The sequence below is a fragment of the Equus asinus genome, chromosome 7 (assembly GCF_041296235.1).
Source record: "Equus asinus isolate D_3611 breed Donkey chromosome 7, EquAss-T2T_v2, whole genome shotgun sequence".
Classification (NCBI taxonomy): Eukaryota; Metazoa; Chordata; class Mammalia; order Perissodactyla; family Equidae; genus Equus; species Equus asinus.
Window position 1 is genome coordinate 31,507,196 of NC_091796.1, and position 27,024 is coordinate 31,534,219.

Here is a 27,024-nt window from a genome sequence, read left to right on the forward strand (position 1 = left end):
CTCCTTTAGTGTACTCCTGCCCACTCTTTCTTCATTCTGTTTCTCAAGCAATGGTACTGTTACCCACCTAGTGTAACCAGTGATCCAAGCAAAAAACCTCAGCGGCCTTCGGTTCCTGCCCATTCCTTATTCCCAAACACCTTCGGAACACTAACACCTGCCAACTTTTCTCTGGTAGTGCCATCTGGGTCACATTCCCCTTTCTCAGTTCCTCAGCCATGTACCTCACTCATCTAGTTCAGATTATTGTTTACTCTCTGCTGGATGACTGAAAGCCACCCAACCATTTCACTGACCCCTAGATTATCCTCATTGTAATCCACTCTCCACGTGACCTCTCGAGAGAGCTTTGCAAGTTTTGTAAATCACACACTTGTTCATATTCTATCTCTGCTTAAATACCACCCGTCTTCACATCACCTGCTGGGTAAGTCCAAACTTCTCAGAATTGCAAAAAAAAGACAGCCATCAGTTGACTTCCAAACTGTCTTTCCTGATTTCTCTTCTACCACACTCCTACACATAGTTCATACTGGGCAAAGCAACATTCCCCAAGCATTAAATGCCCTTTCTTCCATAATTTTGTACAAACTGTACCTCTCCCACTGACCTTTCGCTGCTTCAACTCAGTGTTCACTTTGTGTGGGACTAAAATGACCAAGACCCTCAGACCCATTTCTCTGTTTGTTGGATGGTGCTTGATAAATGCGTGAACTTTCTAATATTTTATTTTATACCATTAATGAGTGTTCCTGAGCAAAGAACTATATCATCTCCCTCGAACCCCAAAAAAACAAGTATATTAATTTTCTGTTTTGCAGATGAGAAAGTAATGCTCTGAGAGATGAAAAGATTTGTTCATTTCCATACTTTTAATAAGTCAGCAGAAGAGATCAGATCAATAATGAGGCCTCTCTTACTCCAAATCTGGCTGTCTTTCCACCACCTTAGGTGGTCATAGGGGGTTACTATGTAAAGTAATGGATTCTTTGATACTCAGTATTCAAAGAATAGAGAAATAATCTGTGATTATGAGATCTCTTCCCCAGATGGAAGGTTATACTAAGTATTTCCAAGGCACCACCCCAATTCTAATTTCTTATCTCTCAGGGAAGCTGAGGCAGTCTCACGACTAAATCATAATAGAATTATAATAATATCTCAATTTTTAAGCACTAGAAAACTATTATCTTAATGTTAATAGCAAGGCTGTGTGGTGGCATTTGCAATGGAATATAAAATTATCCAAGTACAAATATTACAAAGTTTGATTACCTATTTAGTCTGATGTAATGCCATTTTGTGCATTAATGTAGTTATGGTAGCCTCTTATTTATCCAGAATTTGAACACAATAATATAGTCTCATTATTCAACTATTCAAATTGATAATTAACTCATAGTATCTATTTTAAGGTAAAATCATAAAAAGTTGATTGTATCAAAAGTATACTGAATAAAATGAAATATTTCTTGGACATTATATTACAGGATCTCACACAGCCTCAGAGTCATCATTACTACCTACATTAATTATAATTGTACCATAGACATATGCAAGTAAAAGACAATTGAAAACTCTGGAAAATAAAACGCAGATAGAAAATTTGTATATTTCTCTGAAATTTACCAGTATACAAAAAAGTTTTATTATCATATGGTTTCAATAGTCACTCCATTATCTTGTTCATGTCTTTAAATGGCCTTAGCCTCATATTTTGCTTTTACAAAGTGAAAGTCAATTTTGATGATTGAATAGTAAAAATTGCACTCAGTAGTACCATATCAGATTTTATTATGAAACATACTTGTCAAAAAAAATCTTAGTTTTTTTTTATTGATTCTTTCTGATATGTCAAGACTTGGGCCCAGAACCATGGGATATATAAATAAGAATGGAACAGCAGCTCCTTTCTCAAGCGGATTACAATTAAGTAAACTGTAAAATGCTAAGTGTCAAATTGGTGACTATAACAATAATAAATATATAGAAATTTAGTTTAGCTACAAATTATGGGAATTTTGGAAAGCCACAAAGGCTCAATGAAAGAAAAGTAATTTGAGCCACATTTTGATTTTCCTGTAATCAGAAGCTTGTGTTTCTGCCTATTGTACTTCAAAGCGGGCACTGTGCTTTGCTTAAAGATAAAGGTAAAAAATAAAAATACAAAAAATGAAAAAAAGAAATCCAAACTCAGTATACTATAATTTAAAGCTCTCCATTATTCATCTATAATCCAACTTTTGGACTATGTTCCTATGTTCTTATGCATCAACCATAAATTATTAACTTGCAGTTCATGAAACACCCTATTCTCTAAACTGTGAATACACCTATCTTTTGTAATTTCTTCCATTTGAAGTCCTGCTTTAACTCTAGCCCGAGGAGACCCCTTTCCTTGACACCCCACCTTGCCTTCCTCTTTGGAATCAGTCTCTCCTTTCCCGTGTTCCTGTCAGACTCTTCCCATTCATCTATTCAGTTACCTGCCACATTCTGGTTTATTCCAGATACTGGTATGTGGATATCTTTCTACCACATGAGGATATAGCCACTTCGAACTCATGGACTATGTTGTGTTTTCCTTTGTCTTTCTAAAAACCGTAACACAGTTGAATGAATGATTTTGAGAGTGAGCAAGTTAATCCATATTTAATGAGTGCATTTGTGTTGAGTGAATAAATGAATGAATGTAGAGTAGATAGATCACATGTAGATCCCTCTTTCCGGAAATTGTAACTTTAATAAGCCTCAAGAATAAAGTTGAATCCTACCACAACTAGAAATATTAGCACCTCCTGTGAGTTTTACTGAATATGCTTATGAGGAGGCCTCCCACTTGCAAAATGATCTCTTTTCTGTTAATCCCTTGGCTTTGCTGTTTCCAGTTTCTTTTTTGTCTTGAACAGCTGTGCTCTCTTCTCGTTTACAATCTTCTTACATTTCATGGTGAAAACACGCACGCCAAACATTAATTTACCCGGAGCTTATCAACACGTTGCTAACTGTTTCTTCTCTCCATGATTTATCTTTTCATTAGGGTATAAATAGTAAATAATACACTTTGAAAGGTTAATTTCATGAATAGTGGCAGTAGACAGTCACCCACTTGGTGCAATTAATTCCCTCATTTAACAAAAATGGCTTTGTCGTCCAGCACATGCCAGGCACTGTACTAAATTCTGGAGAGATAAAAATGAATCTGGCAGGGTCACTGCTTTTGAGTAAAGTGGACTGGAATGTAAATAAATCATTGTAATAAATATCATAAATGCTCTAATAAAGGGAATAGTGGCTTCTCACAGAAAATACTCAGGAGCTCTGCCTGTCATGACTGGAGAGGTAAGAAAAGAACTCTGGATGTGCCAAACTTCCCCCTACAGTGAAGTAGGATGTCGCTCACAGAGACTGGGTGCCTTAGCAGTTCCTAAAGGAGCTTAGAAAAATATCCGTATAAATAAAGTTAATACATTCCTTTTGAAGGAATTGCTTGTTAAATTAGTTTCCCCTTACGTCCTCTAAGAAGGACTGGAAAGGAGAGCAGCAAGTGACAGAGATGAGGTGAAGTGTACTTGGACCTTGCTGGGAGAGTTGAGTGGCTTTGAATGAACATGGAACACCTGGGTCTTCATTTGATGGAGATGAGCACTCAAAGGGAACCACGTGACATTCAAAAAGGATGGCAAGTGCCAGGGTAGGTTAGAGGAAGTGAATGCAAATGTCAATTATTGAATAGTTTTCTTGAGAGCAAAGCCATCTGCCACGCAATGATTTTGGTTACTTAAAGATTCCATTTCAAACATCATTTATTCACTCGCAAGATACCTTTCTCTCTCTCCCTCTCCCCCTCTCTGTCTGACATGCACACACACACACACACACACACACACACACACATCTCTCAGACTCTTGGGTGCACTGGTCAAGGCACAAGGCCTGCTAATTTGCAAAGTTCACTCGCTAAAACTGAAAATCAATAGCATTAGAATGCTCAAAAACCAAACCATTATCAATCAGGAGGTTTTGTGTCCCTGAGTAACTCAGGGGAAGGGGCTAGTGTGGAGTGCCTTAGAATTTCAAAGAAGAGGTAGATAAGGAGGGCTTTATGGCTAGGAAAGTCTGCCTGCACCTCTTGTTTTTCATCTTCTATGTAAATAGGGAAAAATTCCACTGACTCTCATTTGAGGAACATGGACAAATTAACCATTGAGAATAAAGCCAATTCACTCATTAAATTTCCCTCTCACAGTGCCCACTGATATTTGGCAAGCCGTTCATTTATTTTCTGTTAAAGGACATTTCCATGTACTCCTTTCTTTGAACAGATATTAAAATAAGACTGCCAGATAAAGAAGAGCACCAAGGACACAGCTGGCATGACAATTCCTGCTCTTTACCACCAAATCAGAATGGCTGACATGGAAAACAGAGTAACAGATGGCAGGACCGATAGCTAGAGGGGTAAGTGATTTGTTTAAGGTCATAAGAATTTTGCACCAGAAGTAGAAACAAAAACCAGAAAGACCTTGAAGCTAAATGCTATTGTTTACATATCTCTTTTCGTTGAGGAATAAAGTTTCAATGAATCAATTAGAGGATAATTACAATACAGCTATAGTTCCTTATCAGATCCAGTTATGGAAATGACAGTGTTTTGGAGGACAGGCAAGTAGCTCACTTTGCCTGACTCTATTCTATCGAGTGTAGGACATGAGACTGGAATAAATATTTTGTATCCCTATGTGCCATTCTAAGCTATTGGATTGCATTATGTAGGTGTTTGATTTATGAATATGTGCACAATAAGGTCATTCAGGTGGACATTTTAGGTGGCTTTCCCAACATCATGGTCCAGGATGAATTGAGCCATGTGAAAGGGGAAAGAGCAGGGCAGGTGTACTCAGGGAGGGTAAGTTATGGAACTGTTGCCATCATATAAGAAGACACTGAACTAAAGCTAGGATTGGAAAATGGCAATGCTCCCTACAAAGATAGAGAACAGTGATGACCTTGATAAGAGTGATGTCTTTTTGGACATACTGAGGTTAAGATACAAGCAGGGTATCCAGTTGGGAGTATCCAGGAGACGGATTCATGTTTGAAGCTCAGAGGGAAAATTGGATCTAGTGGTACAAACTTGGCAGTTAGCCACAGAAAGGTGAGAAGCAGAGCCATGACAATGGGTAAAGTTGCAATGAACTGGTAAAAAAGATGAAAAGAGAATCAAGAATAGAATCATTGGACAAGGTATTATTTAAAACCTGAAAGATTACCCATAAAAACACAAATTGAACTCTATGAAAATTTAAAACTCCTGTTCTTTGAAAAATACTGTTAAGAAAAGCCACAAACTAAGGGATAATATTTACAGAACACATATCTGATAAAAGACTTACACCCAGAATATGTAAAGAGCTATCAAAACTCAATAATAAGAAAACAAAACACTTGATACAAAAATAGACAAAAGTTTTGAACATATATTTCAGCAAAGACGATATACAGTTGGCCAATAAACACTTGATGAGATGATTTTCTTTTTCAATGAGTGCTTATAAATGGTGGGTTGGGAGCATCATTAATTAAAAATAATAATAAAGTAATCATAATGCCATACACTGATATGGTGCTTACAATTTGCCAGGCCTTGTACTAAGCACTGTATAAACATTAAATTCCTTACTGAGTTAATAAAGTAGAGGTTTAACAAGCCATTTCATTGATGAAGAAACTGAGGCACAGAGAGGTAAAGTAATTTACCCAAGGTCACACAGCTAGTAAGAGGCTGAGCCCACTGAACTCAAGCAATCAGACTCCAGACTACGACATTATACCACCTCTCCAATTACCAGCAAGAATATATTGAGTACCTACTCTGTGCCCAAAACTTCGTCATAGACTATAGAGTCGTAAGGAACTGGTTAAATCTAGTTCCTTTCCTAGAGGAGCTTAAAATCTCGATTGAAAGACAAGCCTATGTCCACCAAACACTTGACTGCATCTAATCATAATCCAATTTCACAATCCGAAAATAGACAATAAACACACAGCATGTCCTCATCACCCTGTTTGAAGGACAGGGTCTAACAATGATAAGTAGGGATTATTGAAAGCATCCTAAGACCTCTATCATTTAGAAGCTTTCCACAGAAAAGCAAAGACCCCAAAGCTTTTAAAGAATTTAAATAAGAGGTAGGAGTTTGGACATTTGAAAAATAATCTTCTGTGATCTTTTATGCTACCATAATTGTCCGCAAAAATATTTAGCATGTATGTCTTTCATGTTGGACAGGATCCTTGTGTTTTAGGTTGTTCCTAATAACCCAGAGTAAACAAGGATGAGCCATGTCCAAACACGACAATGACCTAATTCAAATACCTCCTTATGTTAGAACTGCAACTGTCAAATGAGCTGACACAATGCCTGCTAGCCAGCTTTTATTTCAATAACACTAAAGACCCATCCTTAAGAGCCCTGAGTTACTGTTTTGTTTTTTCTTCTAAATTGGTAACATCCGTTTTCCCGGAATGAGAACTGTGCAAGAAGATGGTGATAAAAAGCAAGCAGATAAGCAACAGACATCTTTCTTAATTAATTGACTCTGATTAAAAGAAAATAGTGTCTTTGAAGCTGTAGCTACAGAAGTCAGCCTGTGAGACATAGCATCTTCTACTAAGTCTCAGATTCAGTTCATTCTAGCAGCTCAGCCTGGAAGGTGGCCAAATATGTGTGCCTCTAACAGCTGTGACTGTGCAGGGGGCAGGACAGAGAAAGGAGAGAGACAGAGAGTGAGGAAGGGAAATGGAGAAACAGAGGAGGGAAGGGGGAAGAAAAACAGAGAGAGAGACAGACAGAGAGACAGAGAGAGAGCGCGAGAGAAATCGTGGGAGACGTGAAAGAGTGAAGGATCGGAAGGAGGGGGGGATGTAAAAGCCAGATTTTTATTGGAAGCAATTGAAGTGGTTGCTATGAGACCCGCTGGAGCAGAGGACCAGCAGCCAGCTCGACGCTGATGGTTCTTACCTCGTACTAAACCTTTCTTTTGACACAGTTTTAGAGTTGCTTAATATCTGAGCAAGCACCTGACACGGGCGACTTTTTCCTTCTTTTTTCTCCTCCGGTCCCTCGGGTAAGATGGAGGTAGAAAACGAAGCCAGCTGCTCCCCCAGCAGCGCATCAGGCGGGTCCAGAGAGTACAAGGTGGTAATGCTGGGAGCAGGGGGAGTTGGTAAAAGCGGTAAGTTTTAATATCAAATGCTGGGGAAGGAGGGACCTCTGTAGAGGCAACTCTATACAGTGAATAATAATAATAATAATTATGCTGATGCTTTCAGGGGTTAGCTGGCTGTAGCAGTTAAACACCAAGTATCTGGCAGGATGTTTAAAAGTATAAGGACTGTTAAAGGGCTGCTGATGAATCAGGAGAATGGAGAGATGGCCAATGATGATATAAAGAACTTGAAGAGGATGATGTTTTTCCTTTGATTTCCTGCCATTTGATGTTTGATCTTAATTTATGTATCTTTTTAAAAAATAATAAGATGATATTTATGAACTAGCCATGGTATGAGAAAAAAATGTGCTCCTGTTCTCAAAGACAGAAGTGCTATGAATATTCAATGAACCACACATATACAAACACAGGCACACATGCAGGATTATCAGTGCTGATTGTTGTGTTTGTTCCTTTGATTAGGGACTTCCTGTCTCCTTTTCCTTGTCTGTGATCTGACATAGCATGCGTGGGCTTGAAATGCCAAGAGGAAAGTTGGGTTTTGAAAGTGACAGGGATTTAAGGAATGGTGTGCATTGTGGGACCTGTGCAGGATGTTCAAACCAAATTTTGTGGTTAACTGAATTCAAAGAGAAAGACACAAGAATAAAGGAACGTGGGATGCTAACGAAGGAAAAGACTGGCTAATTTGTCTTGATATATAAAAAAAACAGAAGTTGTCAGTTGTTGGGTTTCTCCAGGGGCTGAAAAGGACAAATATAACATTAAAGAAATAGGTATGAGGTAGTGTTTGAGGCTGAATAAATGTTGGATACCTTGGGATTATGGATATCGCCAGAAAATAAACAGGTAAATATAACTTTTTATATCAATAAAAGGAGACCCCCACGAAGGATACATCTTTGGGGATGCCAAGAGACAGAAGAAATGGTAGAGTTAGCGTGGATGACAAGTAGCAAAAATACTCAATATTTTTATTGCTTGACAAAAAGATTCAACATTGAGGCCAACATTCTTGATAAAAGAATCCCCCCCCCAAAAAAAGCTGATAACATTAGTAGTGGGTCCACAAGTGATAAGGAAGTTGATCAGTAAAGAAAGAAGAAAAAAGAGTGCGACTTTAGAGAACAGCAAAGGTGAAGAGGTTAGAAAATAGCAAAAGACACGAAATTGAACATCCCCAACACCGCCCCCCTCAAAAACAAACCCACAAGGGATTACTATACAAAGAAAAGAAATAGGTGGACCTGGATGTGGTCAATCACTAAATGCTTGTCAAAGTGAGAAAAATTAGTCATCTCTTCTAGAAAGGAAACGTAAAGTGAAAGACTTCACAACTGTGTATGAATGAGGATTTTTCTAACAGCTTTCCTTTTTTTTTTTTTTTAATGTAATGGTTGAAGGGGAAAGAATCAAAATAGGTGAGGATTAGAGAGGCAGGGATGGAGGAAGGAAAAAGAGAAAACAATCCATATAAAATAAGACTAAGTTTTGAAAGAATATAGTCATTCAGACACGATGAGGAAGAACAATGTGAGAATAAAATAGAAGAAAGAGAAACAAATCTAAGAAAAAGGCAGAGACTAATTCACAGAAATGCCACCAGCAGCTTGTGAAGTCGGAGAGATCCTGCAACAGTCCCATAATGTGCCCATATATTACCTTTGTTCACTGGCTTGGTATTTTCTTGTTTCACTAAGAGCTTGGGGGATGTGGGAATAGAGTGACTAGTTTGTAACCATTTAATCCATTGAAATGGAACTTGGAGAGAAGACGTGTTGGATAGGAGCATCTTTTTGTAATATACTTATCCTAGAGGTGATATTATGTCTATGATTTTGATTTCCTCCGTGTATTATTAGTACTGACTCATCATTGTCACCATTCTAAAGGCTAGAAATTTTCAACATCACATTATGGTCAGCAGAATGGTATGGGTTGGTCTCACCCGCATGTTATACAAAAGAAGCCAGTTCATAAGTAAATTCTTGAGCAAAACTTTTCCAGTGCGATAAAGACACGAGTAACCAGCTCACCTCAGAGATGGTTAAGAATAAAAAAGGGTAAATAGTTCAGTTGTACTGATTTTATAAACAGCTTACTTGGCTGTTACTTCAGAGAGAACATAGTTCATAGTATTATTCCAGGCCTGGAAAATGCCTTCCTTATGGCTAAGTCTTTGGAATCAGAGCCATAGAATCACGTCTTACACGTGGACTTTGCCCCTGTGATTCATTTGGTGTTATCAGTATGTAAATATTCAAGCACTGATTCTCCATATTAACCTTCTTTTGAAGGTTGAAATGTTTGCTTTCAAATGAACTAAAATGTTTTTTAAAAATTAAAAAGCCACTTTTTGTATTGTTGAAGATCTGGATCAATAGAGGTGCAATTTACTTTTCTACCCACAATTTCAGTGCTTATGAGAAAAGATTGTATAAGCCAATTATAGTGGGTTGTATGAAGGGATTTCAAGAAGTCTGCTGTTCTGAAGACACTAAAGAAGATGGATCAAGCTATCATCTGTTTCCTATTCTGGGTCCGTTTTGAGCCAGCCTTGGACATGAATGAGAAACTCAATTTACTGGGACCATAATTTTTAAATGAACAAAATCTTGGAGATTTTATGCTTACTGAGAAATTAGGGTTTTTTTTTTTTCTCTCCATATTTTACTAAGGCACACTTTTATGAATAGGAGATTTTGAAAGGATTTGCAAAGGATAAACTAATTTACTGGAGCAGAAATTCCTGTAAGATTTAAAAAATGAGGTGAATAAATGTACTGTGTGTGAGAAACTTCAAACCACAAGTAATCAATCAAGTTATTGGGCATACACTATGCATGGGCCCTGTAGTAGTTGCTATAGAGGGAAACAAGAAGGAAGTGAACATTTATGAAGCACCCACTGTGTGGAAGATATAGGTTACATGGTTTTCATGGTTATTTTCATCCTCGCTAAAACCTGATTAGGTGTCACCATTTGACAGATGGGAAAATTGAGGCCCTAGGGAAAGAATTTGTGGCTGGTCAAGGAGTTATTAATTTATAGAGTTCTGCGGAGTTTTATCTAACTCCATTACATTATGTTTAACACCCTGGGGAAGAAGAACAGAGTTCCACCACTTACTATTAAGAAGAAAACAGGGCTGTTGGTAATGCATTCACTACTTCTTGAATGTTATATTTCGAAGAGATCTAAACCATCTAGACTAACACCCTCATTTATACATCTATTCCTTTTTAATCTTTAAATCAATATAATTAAACATTATACATAATACTTATATTCTGTATAAGTAAAACCATATGTTTATGTTGTATTTATATAATTAAACACTACACCTAATATTAACCAAGAATGCTATAAGTGCTGAGAAAACAGGATAAATAAGAAATAGTCCCCACTCTATTTGAAAGATGTGGAAACTGAGGCCCCGAGAGTTGAAGGGGCTTGCCAAATCCATGCATACAGTAGGGGCAGAGTCACAGCTAGAATGCAGCCCTCCTGACCCCTTTTAAGCCGTTTTTCCACCACACCCAAATTTGTACACAGGGTAAGCTAAGTAAAAATTGGACTCATTATTCAATGAATTTCATGTAACTTGGGCACATTCTTAGCCTTCTATCTCTCTGTGTTCCACTGCCTACCATCCCTTCCCCTCTCTCAAAAAAAGAGAAAAAATCAAAATCTCAAAGCTATAGTTTAAGAGTTTCATGGAGTCTAAACAATCCTAACTATTTTAAATATTGACCTTTGCATATCTTTGTAGTTTGATATAAAAGGGCTGTTTCTCAAGGACGGAGCATGATTCGTGTCTGCCTGCTTTCCCTGTTTTCACATCTGGTTCTTCCAGGGCAGACTCAAATTATTCAGCAGATCTTATCCAATAATAATAATATCTTACTTTCCAAAATACATTTTACCTATTCGGTTTTGTGACCTTATTTGAGGATAAACTAATTTAGGGAGACGAGTGGGTCATCTATTCCCTCTGTTCAGATGAGGCATCTAAAGCACAGAAATGTTAAGAGATTTATCCAAGAGTACTCAGAAGTAAGTAAGAATTTGGAAAGAAACTCAAGCTTTCGAACTCTAGGTTGTTTTTCCATCATATTTCATGAGAAAAGTAGAGAAAGTATCTAAATATCTGATGAGATCTCCATGTTCTTCTCCAGTCCCTAGGACACATCTTGGAATTATCTTGGTGACATGTCGTTGTGTGAAATATGTATGAAATATTATGCAAGTCATTGGGAAGGGAGAGGCTGTTTTTCCTAAATCCCATTCCAGACGTGACCTTTGCCCTCTAGGAGCTCACCATCTCATGGGGGAAATATAACGAGTACTACAGACTGATAACTTTATAGCAGCCTCTGTCATAAGAGCTGTGGAAGCTCAGCGTAAGGGGTGGCTGAAATCACATGTGAAAGTTAAGAAGGCATCACAGCAGAGATGATATTTGAATTGTGTGTTAAAGGATGAGGAGGATTTCTTGCGGTTGAGAAGGGAAAGTATAGGGGGAGCCGGGGTTGGAGAGGAGGAGAGTTTAGAGGGAACAGGGCACGCAAAGACAAAAGGGAATGTGAGGCTTATCATTTTTCATGAAGGGATCTTGATAACTCTGTCTTTGGGGCAGGGGCAGTTGGAAAAATCTCTCCTGAGATTTGCTTAAAACCTATCGTAGGAAACTGTGAAAACTAAAACAAAAGAAAACAAATAAGCTGAAAACATAAAAAGTGTTAGGGAACTCAGAATTTATTAGAATGCATCCATTTCACAATGGATTTCCCTTTTTGTAAAGGGAAAGCTCGTCTGTAAAGTAAGCAGTCTTACTCTGCCCCACCCCCTTCTCTTCTCTGCAATTTGTCTCTTTTATACACTGAGTTTTGTGTAGCAGGATTTTATAAAATAAAGCAACAACAGTATTTTCTGAGGTAAACAGAAAGCAGTGCAAAACCAATTCCTTCAACATCAATGAGCTGGTATAAGCAGGTAGAGAATCAAGCCTTTATCTGATGAATTAAATAAGGCGAATCACCAAGGGCATTGTTCAGGTTCCTGAGGCTCCATGTTTTACCTCATTAACAGGGCTTTGGATCTGATGAAATGGAAGAATTGTCACATCATAAGCATGTGTTATTTGAATCCTTTGAATTGCAAAGGCAAAAGAAAAAGTAAACAAGGGAAAACTGAAAAGATTTCCAGACTCAGGGGTCTTCTGCTCTCACCCTTAATTGTCACTACCCTCATTATGCTGCAGATCACCACTCACTGCAAGACTGTCAGTGAGAGAGGTCCAGGTAAAGCTCAGTGGAAAAGTAAATTGCTATCTACTTGCTCAAGGAATGATTGGAAGTGTAATTCAGGTAAAATGCGTTGACTGACAATATTTCCAAGATTATAAGCACTCTATAGATTTTAAATTGATAAAAAAGAGTTAATACAGCTCTATGTCTTTATCAGAGAAAGGTTGGAGGTGAATGAACTTGTATTGGTCCCTGACTACCCACATGCTGCTGGGCTCCTTACATTTACACATTCGCTCTGGTGTCCCAGTGGCCAGTGGTCTATCCCACTCACCTGGCCTCCATTTACTCCTCACCTTCATCTTATGAGATAGGCATCAGTGTCTGAGTTTTATAGATGAGAAAACCGAGGCCCCCAGAAAAAAGTAATATGCCCAGAGACACAGAGATATTAAATGATGAACCCAGGGTACCTACACATATATATCTAAGTTCAATGGTTATACTATTTTTGTTTTCCCACCCTAAGAGTTTTTATTTTATTTCTTGAGGAGATGGTACGATGACCCTGAGATCTAACTTTAGCTGAATCTTCATAGATATATTTTAGACATCAGACAAAATCATGTACACCAAAATACTTGACAAATTTTAATGTTGTACAAACAACAGGAGTGTTACTCTTATTAGGTCAGGTAGAGGGTAGCATGGGAAGTTCTGACCAAACATTTCAACATGTGGGTGCCAAAGACATAATACATTTTGGTCCATTCAGGGACACCTAGGAGCCTTGACCACATAGGGAAGTGATGACAATCCTCTCAACTTAAGAAAATCAAGTAACCCAGTAATGATAAGAAATTATTAAAACCTGGAATTATGCTAATGAAGAAAGTAAACAAGGTATTAAATACATCAGGTGGATTTTTGAAGTCTATTAGGTGCTGATACATCATCGGGAGAATGTCCTCTCTCCCTCTGTCCCTGTGTGTGTGTATGTGTGTCTATTACAGAGTAATTGATAGAGACTATAGGTCACAAATGGAAAATACCTTCCCTGTCTATTTATTAATGAGAATAGAGGATTTGGTGTGTGTTTGTATGTATGTGTGCATACCTAGACCTCTGAAAGGCCCTGAACTATTATCAAGAATTAGATACAACAGCTGCCCTGTCTAGTTGGATAAAGAGGATGTGTAAACAGAGAATTCTAATGCAATGGAGTACATGCAAAGATAGAGTTGTACACATGGTATTTTTGAAAGCAAAGCAAACCGTGGATGAGGAAGTAAGAGGACCTACCATAGGTTGCTCCGCTGCTCAGCTGTAGCATTGGGACAAAAAGCCTCCTGAGTTCCTGGATCATGGATTTTTCCATTAGATCATACTGCCTCCCATAAACCAGTATAAAATCTTCCTCTCCTAACTGGAGTTTAGGCCGCTGATGGTGACTGTTTTTGAGTGTGTGTGTCTTTCCAGTGTGGTGGAGTTGTGACTGTATTCACTGATGGATGGCAGTCCTCTGCATTGCTTACGTGCATGAAAGAGACTCTCATCACTGAGTTTGGCTGTTATTTGCAAAGCCCATCAATGATCTCAACTCAATCACTCACGCTTTGCTCATAAATATCAGCTTTCTGATGACCATCACCTAAGGTGCCATCTGCTCTTCCGGTTTGTCAGCAGGCACCAGTTAAGCGGCATTACTGGCAACTGTGCCAGGTAATCTCTTCTGCCCTTTCTGTCTGCCATAACCCTGCTCCAGCTAATACCATAGCATTAGCATCAGAATATAACCTGTTCTGATCTCCACACTCAGAGGTGCTTCAGCATCCTGCCACTGCCAATTGTACTGGAGGGAGAGCAGTATGTGCCCGATTCTCCCTAGAGTATGCATGAAGGGTGGAGTATGCTGCAGTTTGCTGAGGAAAGTGGCTTTTCTGGGGATTGTTGCATTGGGAGGGGAGTAAGTGGAATCCCAGGAAAAAATCATTAATTGAACTGGAATGAGATTGTATAGAAAATTTGTGGTCTGACAGTGAAACACTAAACAAGGATCTTTAACTAGTTAGATACATTGTGGTCATGCGAGGAGGGCTTGGTTCAGTAGACTGCTCACATAGGGAAGGTGTTGTTTGGGTAGTTACCTATTGAATGGATAAGAAAACCTTAGATATTTTATTACTCCGTAGTTCCTCTTAATATGCTTTAAAATGAGAAAGAAAGATGTCAGTGTATGTGTGCATCAATCTGTGGACACTCACAAGGAGGAATGCTCTTATTTTGTCTACACTATTACTCTTTCAATTGCTTCCCCCAATGAAAGCAAAATAAGAGTCCACATTTTTGAGTCTTACATACATCTGTCCCTGTTCTAAGTGCTTTATGTATATTATTTTACTGAATCCTCATAAAACTCTGTGGCATAGGCATGGCAATTGTCCCTAATTTACAAACAAGAAAAGTGAGGGTTGAAGAGGGTGAGTAATTCGCTCAGGAACCTGGACCTGTCATGTCTGTGCAAGTCTTAGCCACCCCCAGATCCCAGGCTCTTAACCACCATCCACTATGCCACTCAGCATCCTATGTTCTAGATCTGCCTTGATCTGCAGGACGAGGCCTCAGCATAGAAATGATGAAAGAATAATGTGAACTAGAGGCTTGGACATCCTTGGATATCCAGACTTGCGTTTTCTTATCTGTAGAACAGGGATAACAACAATAACTCTGCAGTGACTCATACTTGTAGAGTATTTGTAACAAAACCTGGCACAAAATAATCGCTAAATAAAACTTGTAACATAAATGGATAACTTTGTTTTTAATTATTTGTCGTTAATAGTATTTGACCTTGCACAAGTCACGTAAGCTCTTTGAGTCTCCATTTGCCTCGTGTTGAAAATTACGTTAGTTAAAATTAGCTTACAGAGTCGCTGGATAGATGATATTAGAAAATACTAAATAAAAACTGTGAATTACAGTGCTCAAGATATTACATCCTCATTAAATCTATTGCCTGCTGTCGTTCCTCCCTCCCTTCTTCCTTTCCTCCTTCTTCTCTTCCATACCTTCACCCAAGGCAGTTTACATCAGTAGGGTAAGGGAGGGTGATGGCAGAAGGTCTTTTAGATGGGTTCTAGGAAAATACAACTTGGGTTGAATTTTGTAAACATGGTATTGTATATCCACCTGCTCTATGCCTACTCTTGCTCTCTATATTGTTATATTGATTGGTTTCAGCTTTAATCTCTTGAGTGGTAATTTCAGTGACAATAATAACAGTGGCTTGCTAGTTATCCTAGTAAACAATCCCTTTATTCATCCTAATTGACCCATCACACACACACACACAGCACTGCCTGATAGAGAAAGCAATGAGGACTTAAAGGACAGTCGCCTGGCCTGCTACAACAGCTGCAAAGGGCCTCCTTAGAGGGACTGTGGTTTATAACAGAGCATGCCTGTGCATGAATCTGGACTGAAATTAATTTCCCCAATATATGTGTTGTTTTCATAAATTTTGAATAATAAGATGTTTACTTTGTTCTCCACAGTAGCTACGTTTAAATGGAAAGAGTCAAATTTAATGGCTGCAGGAAAAGCTAATAATAAGCTGCACCTGTGTAGATTTTTTTAAGCGGAAGAAATCAGACTCCTTATTGAGAAGCACAAAGGCACAACTGCTATTTGAAATTGTAAAGATTTTAGCTAATTGAGCCCCTCCTATAGTTTCTAACCCACCACATCCCGCCACTTTCTGCTCTTTACACCACTGTCAGGCCAAGTGTCCTGAGATTCCATTTTGCTTCTTTCTTCTCCTGCTCAAATGTCTTCAGTGGCTCACCCATTGCCAAAGTTCTGACATCCAAAGCCTGTAGAATTCGTGACATCTGAGATGTGTGGCACTGTCAACTAGTCATCAAGGAGGCATCCCTGAAGCTAGTCAGACAGGAAGCGCTTTTGTGTTGGATGGCACAGAGGAGTCAAGCCAGAGAGGGCAGAAATTTGGGGGCCAGGGAACAGAGACAAATATCGGGAGTCAGGAGGGGTCAGTGAGAGATTGAACTGGAAAGTCAAGAACACCGTGGCAATGGCATCAGATGAAATACAAGTGGGAAGATTCAGAACGGAGGTTGCAAAGGCTGAGGTGCTGCAGAAATGTTATTCTCTGTGGGCCTTGATATGATATGATTTGTTGGACTCTCTCTCTCTCATCTCTCTCTATGCCAGTGTTTATCTCTCTGGCTCTCTCTCCCCCTCTCTCAGTGTGAGCTATGCCCTGACCTAAAAAGGCCCATAACTACTGGAACTATCCTTCTAGCTTTGTTTCTGTCTTCTAGACAAATTATTCTACTTTTAGTCACTCCAAATTCTTGAGACTTCTCCTCTGTATTATCCATATAATTACCCAACATAAACTCTCTCCTTTCTCTCAGTTTATCCAGTTTTATCCATCCTTCCACGTGCAGAAGTGTTTCCTGTTCCTTAATGTCTTCCCAGTCTACTCCAGTCTGACATAGTTCCTCTTACACTTAAAATTCCTCCTATTATTCACTTAATAACTGCTCACAATTACACAGGTTCTTCCAGCATCTGGTTTGTGGTCTTAAAATGTTACTTAAATCTTGCATTTTTATTTAACTTGTAACCCTTTTTATATTTGATCTCCCCATCTTGATTGCAAATTCCTGCAGGATAGGAAATAGATTTTCTCCCCCATGAAACTTATGGCAGTAAATTCTCAAAAATATTTATAAATTTAATTTTCTTCTTTCATCTTTGAGAAAATGCAGAGAGTAAGACGCCAGACATATGTAATGAAATAAAACTAAGCAATATTCTAAAATTTTATGATATAAAGAACCATATGTAGAGAGAAACTGGCACCAACAGAAACGTGACATGTATGTGAGCACCTGGTAGTTTGTGGCTAAGAAGGAAACTAGACTGTAGCCAGCATACATGGTCTTTGGTGACAATAGATTTGAAGATGAATAAACCCACCCTATGTTTAGGATGCTCAATAACACAAGGAGGCCAAAGTAAGTTTGGGGACCAAAACCTGGCAGAGAGGCAAGAACAAGTATGATGCAAATGCTGCGTTATGAGAAGGAATTGCATGTCAGGCAGATACTGTAGAGTCAGGAGCAGTGCATGTTCATTGAAAGCCAAAGGACAGAGACAACTGGCAACAAAATACACAGAAGATACTGAAAATAACTCATCTTTTATTTCTCAAAGGATTTCCCACTGGACACCAGAACTGTGAGCTGCTCCTGAAAAATAAGGTTTCCCATAGTGGGGGAAAGAAAAGTATTTTGTGAAATGTTCTGGGGAAACCTTAGTAAATAAGCCTGTAGAACTTTGTTCACTCCTGTATTTTTGAGTCCAAAATGCTTATGAACATCTCAAAGAACAAATGTTTCTTGGTTAACACTGAGAGAAACTGAGTTAGATGATGATTGCAACTCTGAACTCTGAAGCAACCACAAGCTTCCACGTATTTTTCCCTTAAGGGTGAAAACCATCCTGGGCCATGATTTAATTTTGACAATCTCCATTCTAAAATGAAAGGAAAGAGGAAACCCTGAGACGGTAGACAATCACAAGACCAGATTGTAATCAAGATGTCACAGCTTCTCCCTGATTTCAGGCTACTCTAAAATCAAGACGGCAGGATCCATTTCATAGGTAAAATTGTTGCTGCTGTCAAACAAAAAAGAAAGCCACAAAACCTTCTTTGCCAGTGTTAAGAGCTTTCCTTTCTGCTTTTTTCCCCTTTTGCTAACATACTCACTCCTTTCTACTTGCTTGGTTATAATGAAAGAGCTTAAGAAATCTAATATCAGCTTTCACCGTCTCTTTAGACCCACTTCACAAAAGCCTTTAATATTTTTCTGCCCTTAAAAAATATGTCTTCCACTTACTTCATCACAGAAAAGGAAATGGAAAACATTTTTACATTGAATACTCTGCTGTGACAAGCACACAAATTATGCACCTCTCTGAGCTTATTTGCATTTTCCTTGAGTGTAATTCTGAGGCAGCCCAGCATCTTTGAAACAGCGTGGACTTCGAAGATGGATAGACCTATATTGAAATTCAGTTCTGCCACTCACAAGGCAGGTGACTTTGCTGGCTTTTCCTCCTCTTTCTGATCTCTTAATGTTGGAGGACCGAGGCTCATTCCTTGGGCCTCAATTGATCTTTAATTTCCTAGATTATGTCCTTAGCTGTGTTTATATATCTTTAGATTAAATTAAATTAAATTTACATCTAGATTAAAACCACAATGACACATCACTAAAATGGCTAAAATTAAAGAGACTAACAATACCAAATGTGGAATAGGATTTAATAGAAGTATATATTATACAATCACCATGAAAAATGATTTGGCACTAGGTATTAAGTTGAAGAAATGAGTAAGTTGACTATATGATCTGGCAATTCTACTCCTAGCTATATACACCCAACAGAAATTTACCTATGAATGAACCAAGAGGCATAGCCAGAGTGTTCATGTCAGCATTATTCCTAATATCCAAAGTAAATGTCTAAATGCTCATCAGTATAAGAGTGAATAAATCAGTTGTGTTAGAATTGACTTAATGTAATATATGTATATATACATGTATATTTGGTATGTACATATACATACACGTATACATATATACATTACATATTATATAAATTACATACTCATGGATACATATATATATATATAAATATAGAGAGAGAACAAAAGAAGAAATAACTATAAAATTGGGATATTAGTGCCCTGATGAGGGAGGGAGGAGGCAGTGATTGGCAAGGGCATGGGGGGATTCTGGAGTTCAAGAAATGTTCTCATTTTAGTATGGGTGAGGGTAGCATGAGTATTCACTTTGTGATAAACTTTAAAATTGTAAAATTTTCTTTTGTGCATCTCCTTAACATATGCTAAATTTCACAAAAGAAAAGATTTATGAAATTTTAAAATATTGTATCTCCAGTCCAGACTTCCTTCCTAAACTCTTGTCATATGTTCAACTCTCTACTTGGCATCTCCATTTAAATAGCTAATAAAAATTTCAAACAAAAATGCTGAAAACCAAACTATTGATCTTCTTCCCAAACTTGTTTCACCTACGGGAGGAACTTCCCTCCTATCAGTTGATAATACCTCCATCCTTCCAGTTACTCAGGTCCCAAACCTTGGCCTGATCCATTGTTCCTCTCACTCTCTCATGCTTCCACATCCAATTCATAAGTAAATCCTTTTGACTTGGTCTTTTATATATATACAGCGGTCTCCATTTCTCAAAACTCAGCTATTACCACCCTGGTCCAGCTACCATCCTCTTTTTCCTGTAGCTGCATTATTGCCCTAACTTGTCTCCGTGCCTCTACATTGCCCCCTAGAATTTATTCTCAACGCTTCTTTCAGATTACATACATAAATGAGATCATACAGTATTTGTCTTTCTCTATCAAGGTCCATCCATGTTGTTGCAAATGGTAGAATTCCTCCTTATTTATGGCTGAGTAATATTCCATTGTATGCATATTTGTTGTTGTTAGTGCAGTCAAGTGGATTCTGATAGCTAGTGACCTTGTGTATAGTACAGTGAAACCCTGCCTAGTCTTTTGCACCATTCTCTCATCTTCCAGAGCTGTATCAGACAATGCTTTGCAACTATTTGTAGGATTTTCATGGCCAATGTTTTCAGAAGTTGTTGACCAGGTCCTTCTTCCTAGTCTGTCTTAGTCTGGCAGCTCCACTGAAACCTGTCCACCATGAGTGACCTGCTGGGATTTGAAATACCAGGAAGCCTCAATTTCTTCATTTCTAAATTATAGATAATAATACCACTCTTGCCAGTGGATTGTAAGATTCAGGGTGGTAGCAGTGCAGATGAGAAGTGATAAGATTCTGGATATATTTTGGAACAAATACCAAAAGCATTTAATGATTGATAGGAGAGGGTTGTTGGCCCAAGCAACTGGAAGGATGGTTTTGCCATTGACTGAAATGGGATTGTTATATGTAAAGTTCTCAGCACTAAAAAACCCAGAAGCGTATTCTTTTAATCTTATCTAGCAAAAGAGAGTGTACATAGCTCTTTACATTGCAAAGCAACAAAACAGAGACACATTTTATGATCACTAGCTGCTTACATTCCAGTTGGGTTCAAGACCTTTTCAAACAGAACTAATACTGTAGGTCTGATGGAAAGATTAAATCCAAATAAAGCAGTCATACTTATCGTAGGTGTTTGATAAATGTTTGAAATGCTTCTTCCTCTTTATATTAATAAAAAGGCCCATACTTGAAGTGAATAAGAAAGGGGAACATTAATTGGTATAAGACAAAAATGCAAATTTATACATTCTAAAGGAAAGAGAGTAAATGAAAGCTATTTATAGATCACAATAAACTTGGAAATCTCTCTCTATTAAGGAGGTTTTGAATCAAACCATTCATTCATTTAATAAGCAGCTTAGACGTACTGAGTTCTTGCTTTCTAGCCATTGTTCTGGGTACTAGAAACACAGCATTGAATTAGCTCCCAACCTATCTTCTGAAAACTCTGGCGTAATGATAAAGAGGGACAAATAATTGGGAAATTACAATTACGGAAGCTTTAAAGCTGACCTTGCTGGTGTTCACTTCCTGCTTATCTTTCTCCTATAAATTTGTCTTGTGTAATTTATGTAGAATCAAAATAGAAAAGCAGACAACTCCATCCCCTCCTGTCCTTACTCGGTGCTTTCTTGTCACAGTCATATGCCAATAGCATGAAGGCATCCCCCCATGTGCACAGCCCAGATGTCACCTTCCTGTTTCTCTCTTTTATCCCCAATACTCACATGACTGTTCACTCATCCAAGGCTGGGTTTGTTTTGTATAGAATGCGCTTAAGAGCACAGTTTTGAGATCCTGCGACTAGCATTCAAAACCTGGTTCATTCACTTAGTGGTCGTGTCATCTTGGGCACATTACTCAGCATCTCTGAATCTCACTGTCCTTCACTGTCAAATGGGGTTGATAATACAATGGTCTTACAATCAGTTAATGAATAGGCTTCCAGTGAATTAATGAGAGTAAAGTGTTCAGAACAGTGCCTGGCACTTTCATATAAGTGCTAGCTACTCTTGTTGTTAATGTCATCTCTATTTTTACTGTCATTGTTATGTCTTTCCAAAAACACTATTCACTCCTATTCAGGCTGAAGACTGTTTTCTACATTTTGTCCAAGGCATTTTTTCCAATGCTGAGATGACTTCCTTTTCCTCTTATTCTCAGAAAAGCATTTCTCATTTACTTCCCTCCCTCTAACAACTGTTACTCTGAGTTCAGGGTAAAAAACATTCATGCAATACTGAGCAAATGGGCTAGAGAGATGGGGACCAAAGGCCACTTTGACTAACCAGTTCCTAGGGAAGAAGGTAGTTTCTGATTGCCAAGCTACCAGTCCTTCCCAAAAAGGAAGAGACCTGTTTCTGTACTTTTTGAAAACTCTGCTTACCCTGACGAGTCACTACCTGGAATCATTCTGAGCACTCAGAGAAGGATTTTCTAATACTTCTTCCAAGACTGCAAGCTTTTGTCTAGTTTTTTATGTGGAAAAACTCATGTGTAATAAGATTTTAGAATCAAGTGAATTCAAAGGAGAATTAGGGAAGCCAAGATAGCTCCAGCAGTTTGTTCAACTGGAGCTTATCATGGAAGGTCACACCTTTTACATCTCTCTGAGTTTCTCTCCATCACTCCTGGTATGTGCAATTATTTTTAATTTTCAAACTTGATAGCTAGTGCTTGAGCTACACCAGCTAATCCTTATCTAACTAATAAGGTCCTCTGCTTCCACCATTATTGATTAATCATCTGTTGGAGTTTTTAATATCCATTTGTGTTTAATTGCTGATATTAAAAATGCCTCATTCCTGAAAGTGATGAATGGGCTTCCAAAAGACAGGACTTTGGTTTTGATTTATGTAATATTAAGTTCACTGGAGTCTGACTGGAAATCTGCCATTGGAGATCAGTGTAATAAAGAGCCCTGTAAGGGACAATTTTCAAGTCTTTAAGAACTTCCCTACTGCCTGGTGGATAAACTGTTTTTTTTAATTCAGATTTCTATGCAGCTCCTCTAGCACCAGCTTTCAAAAAGACTCCCCCAAAGGTAACTAATGTTTCTTCGCACATACTCTTTGCTCCAGCCAGTGGGACCTGATTGTCTCCCAAACTAATTTTATGCATCGCAATCTAACTTTCACATAAGTGGTCCTACTCAATGACCTTCCAGTTCCAATGATCTTCTGGAATTTTCTCTGCTTATTTAAATTCCATTTATTTTTCAAGAGCCTAGAGGTGAACATCCAAACCTACTGTAATTTATTCTTCCTCTCAGTATTTCTAGCTTCTACTGTCTGTACAATTCATTTTATCTTTAACATATTCTGATATGAATATTTAGCTTTCTCTGTGTGTGTCCTGTCTGTTCACTATAAAGTAAAATCTTTTAAGTTAAAGTCTAGTTTTGTATATTCTATGCCAATAGTTCTCAAAGTGTAGTTCCCTGGGCCTTATCCGCTGCAGCATCTGGGTACTTGTTAGAAATGCAAATTCTCAGGCTCCACCTCAGATCTACAGATTTAGAAGCTCTGAGGTTGGGGCCCAGCAATTTGTGTTTTAACAAGCTGTTTTGGTTTTACCAATATAAGTTCAAGTGTGAGAACCAAACTTGTCCTCAAACTTGGCTGCATGTCAGAATTGCCTGGGAGAGTTTTTAAAATCCTAATACCTGGGACTATTCCCAGAGACTTGGATTTTATTTGATCTAGGGGGCAGCCTAGGCATTGAGATGTTTTCAAAGCTCCCCATATGATTATATTGTGCAGCAGCATTGAGAATCACTACTCTACACCATACTGCTTTCTTTCTTTTCCAGAATAGCCAGGGCTAGGCGTGTATTGGACACTCACACATTTGTAGTTAAAATGAGTTTATTCTAATTCTAACAAGAGCTAAAACCTTTTGGATAGGAACAAAGACACATCTCTTCCTAAGCATGAATCTGGTTTGGGAATTCTTTTCCCATTTCTCTTCATTCCTCCATTACCTTCCTCTCTCAGTCCATTAGATTTCATCTTTAGCATCATATTTTCCCAGAGAACTCCAAATTTGCATATAATATACTTATTCAAGCAACTATGACATAAAAGATTTTATCAATTATGTTAAGTAATTTTCCCGAGATTTTATTTTTTATATTTTTTAGTATGAAATACTTGATACATATAAAAGAATATATGTAACCTTAAAGTCAAGAAGAATAATAAACACCTTAGCGCACCACTACTCAATTTAAAGGGTAATTTTAATTGTTCTATGAAATATCTTTAATGACCAAGAAAACCAACATGATTATCAAACCATTTTAGATATTATTAAAGATTGATAAAAAAGAGAGATAAAAAGGCAAGAGTATCTCCAGCAGCCACTAAGACATAATACGTACAGAAGCTCTTCCCATACTAGTGTGTAGCTTTGAGTGGTATGAAAATATAAATATATATTGTCACTTGAACAGGAATTTGACATGTTATGAAATAATCTTCACAATCCTTCTGCGATATGAGGAGCATGCTTTTCTCTTCTTGAAAATGTGGATAGGTTTTTTGATTCAAGAGGCCTGTCACCCTTCTAAATCTCAAGGGATAGTGTTAATAACCTGACAAGGGAGAACATGGTCCCTGGTTCAGTTCTGTGAATTACTAACACGTGGACCACGGAAATTCAAATAAGCCACATTTTACAGTTCTATTCAATTCTTCTGTGTCTGTTTTGCTGGTGCTGATCTGGACTGCCTTAATTAGAAAATATTCTTCCCTAGACCTCCTAACAGACCCTAAGGACACACTTGTTGACAAATTAGTGCTAATATTCACTCCTCTGTTTCCTTCCTTCCATCTTTTGCTCCAATTTGGAATGTTCTTCCTGCTCTGGTTGTCCTGTTTCTTGAACATGTTCTCTGTAGGAGACTTTTCCTACTATCAATAGCTCTGCAAACTTTTAACTATTATAAATGCAGATGTATAGAAATAGTCACTGTGCCCTGAGAAGCCAGAATCTTTCAACAGAGAATTCAGAGACCAGCATCTCCTAATTTTAAATTCCTCACCTTTGACAGTAGAGTAAGGGAAAGAGGTAGATTAGATAATATCCAAATTCCATATACATTTTTTTCATAAATAATAATGTTAAATACCTTATCTAATCAAACCATCATGGCAATTGAGTTAAATACTTAGAATCTGCATCTTTGAAGTATTCCTCAATTTACCAAATCAGCCAGTGCATGAAGTTATCCTGCAGATAAATGCATAGATAGATATTATAGGTATAGTCTCCCTGAGGCCATTTTAGTCTAGATAAAATGATTACATTGAATTTAAAATGAAATTTGCTTTTTTTACATATAAACTGGTGATTTAAATAAATTTTCTCCTAGGTAGTAAGTTTTAAATTTATTTGTGTACTTGTATATATTTTCAATCTGGATTTATCACCTCAGTTTTTCTAATTGATGGGAATAACAGCTTGCTAAGTCATGTCTGATATTTGACTTATTTTTAGGTCAAAAATGCCATTGTATAATAACTATAATAATTAATTAGTTAATTCTGAAGTTTTTATACAAACAATGCAGGCACGTTCTCAACACAATTTCCCCAAATATGTTTCTCTGTGAAACTCAACATCATTTTCTGTGTCATCAAACCTCTATTGTCCTGAATGTCTCCTTTAGTCCTTCTGATGACATTCAACTCAATTCAAAGCAATTCAAAATTCATGATGTTATCAAGAACAAGTGAAAGAGAAAATATATTGCACAATATATGGCCACTGATACACAGTGTGAAATGACTGAAAGCAAGAGGGAGGTGAATTTGAAGCTGATCTATATGCAGGCATTTCATGTCCAGTTCCAACCAAAATTCTGTAAATAGTCATCCTGTATAACCCCTTTCCTATGATGTTCAATGCCATGAAACTAGATAACCACTCAATTTCTCTTTGACTTCCCTTGATCTTCCATCAGAGCCGTACTGAACTATATAGGAGCCCAAGGCAAAATAAAAAACCACTAATAATGATTTTGATGGAGTTTTTGCATCAACTTTGAATTTTAAAATATAGCATTACAATTAGTTTTCTTGATTACTGACTTTTTTGGCTCCTGCTAAATTTTGTGCTTGCCTCACGCTGCTCCCATCCTGGCTTCCATTTTCAACTTTTGTCTACACATACATCATTTTCTATCTAATCCAAAGCTTGATGGCTCATCTTGCAGAAAGTCTCTCAATATAATGTAAAAATGAAGATCATGTAGTGATGGTAAAATTTAGTCTAACAGGCAGTGTCAGTACTGATGTTAGTGACAACTAGATCCCACAACAATTTGCATGACCTTCACCCAGTTCCTACTGATGTCTCTGTCTCTCGTATATCCCCTTAACCATATCGTTGGAGGTAAGCATGCAGAAACCCAGTTTTCTTTTCTTCCACTGAGCTAACACAGAATTTACTTCTTGGGAAATTTCACTTCTGAAGAAAGCATTATTCCTCCATGTTGACAGGTTCCATCACCGCCAGGATATTCATTTTCTATTCCCTTCTCACATAATTAAATGTGCTTCTGAGAAACACGTCTCCCACCACTTCTCCGTTACGAGACGCGGAGACGGGGAATAAATAGAAGAGAAGGGTCTATACAATAAATCGTGGATGGTAATAAACATTTTAAAAAACACATTTCCCTGAAATATAGCCAAAGTAAGGGTGATTTATTGCTAAGGAAAATCAGGGAAGCGCGTTTTCATCTTCTCAATGAAAACTGGTTGTTAGAGGTTGCCATTGTTAGCACAGAGTGAGTTACAGCAGACTCTGATGGACTCAGGGAGATGAGCATTTTTTCCTTGATTGACAGTGACACAATTTAATAAGAAATCCCACAGTAACCTTGACTCCTTTGGGGCTCAGTTCTCTCATTTAAAAAATGAAAGCACTGAATTAGTTTAACTTGTGTTGTTTTCCAGCAACTTAAAAAAATTCTCCCACCTATTCACATGATTCCTCAAGAAGTTTTTCAGTTTGATTCAACTAAAAAATAAGTGGTAGTGGGATTACGCTGTAATTTATTCTTTTTTTTAAAATTATGATAGCAATTGTGTGGAATTTGTATAGAAATAAACCTGCTTACATACAAAAACACACCATATCTTTATCAAAGCTTACATTAGCTAATGGTTGGTGATGGAAATTGCATCATTTAAATTGTCCCTTTCACTAACAAGAAAGGCTGAAACTTTCCTTGACCATTCCAAACTGATCCAACACACAGGAAAAATAAGAGACCTATTATAGGAACTAAGTTTCAGCCATGATTCCTTGCTTTAGTGCTGCTGGATTTCTTGAAATTATATAATGCTATTTCACCTCACTGTCATTTCTCAGGCATTTACTTGCCAATAAGAAACTCTTTGGGCAC

General features: G+C 37.8%; 1 protein-coding gene across 2 annotated transcripts in view; it reads left to right on the plus strand.

Annotated features, from left to right (window-relative positions):
* Window positions 1-6,762: 6,762 nt before the first annotated feature.
* Window positions 6,763-27,024, plus strand: part of RIT2 (Ras like without CAAX 2) — a 346,591-nt gene continuing 326,329 nt past the window's right edge. Inside the window, exon 1 of one of the 2 annotated variants that reach the window (XM_014834700.3) lies at window positions 6,763-7,238. In XM_014834700.3, the coding sequence (XP_014690186.1) occupies window positions 7,136-7,238 (103 nt within the window). In that variant the 5' untranslated portion in view covers window positions 6,763-7,135. The remainder of the gene's footprint in view (window positions 7,239-27,024) is intronic. The other variant, XM_070513134.1, reaches the window with a different exon arrangement.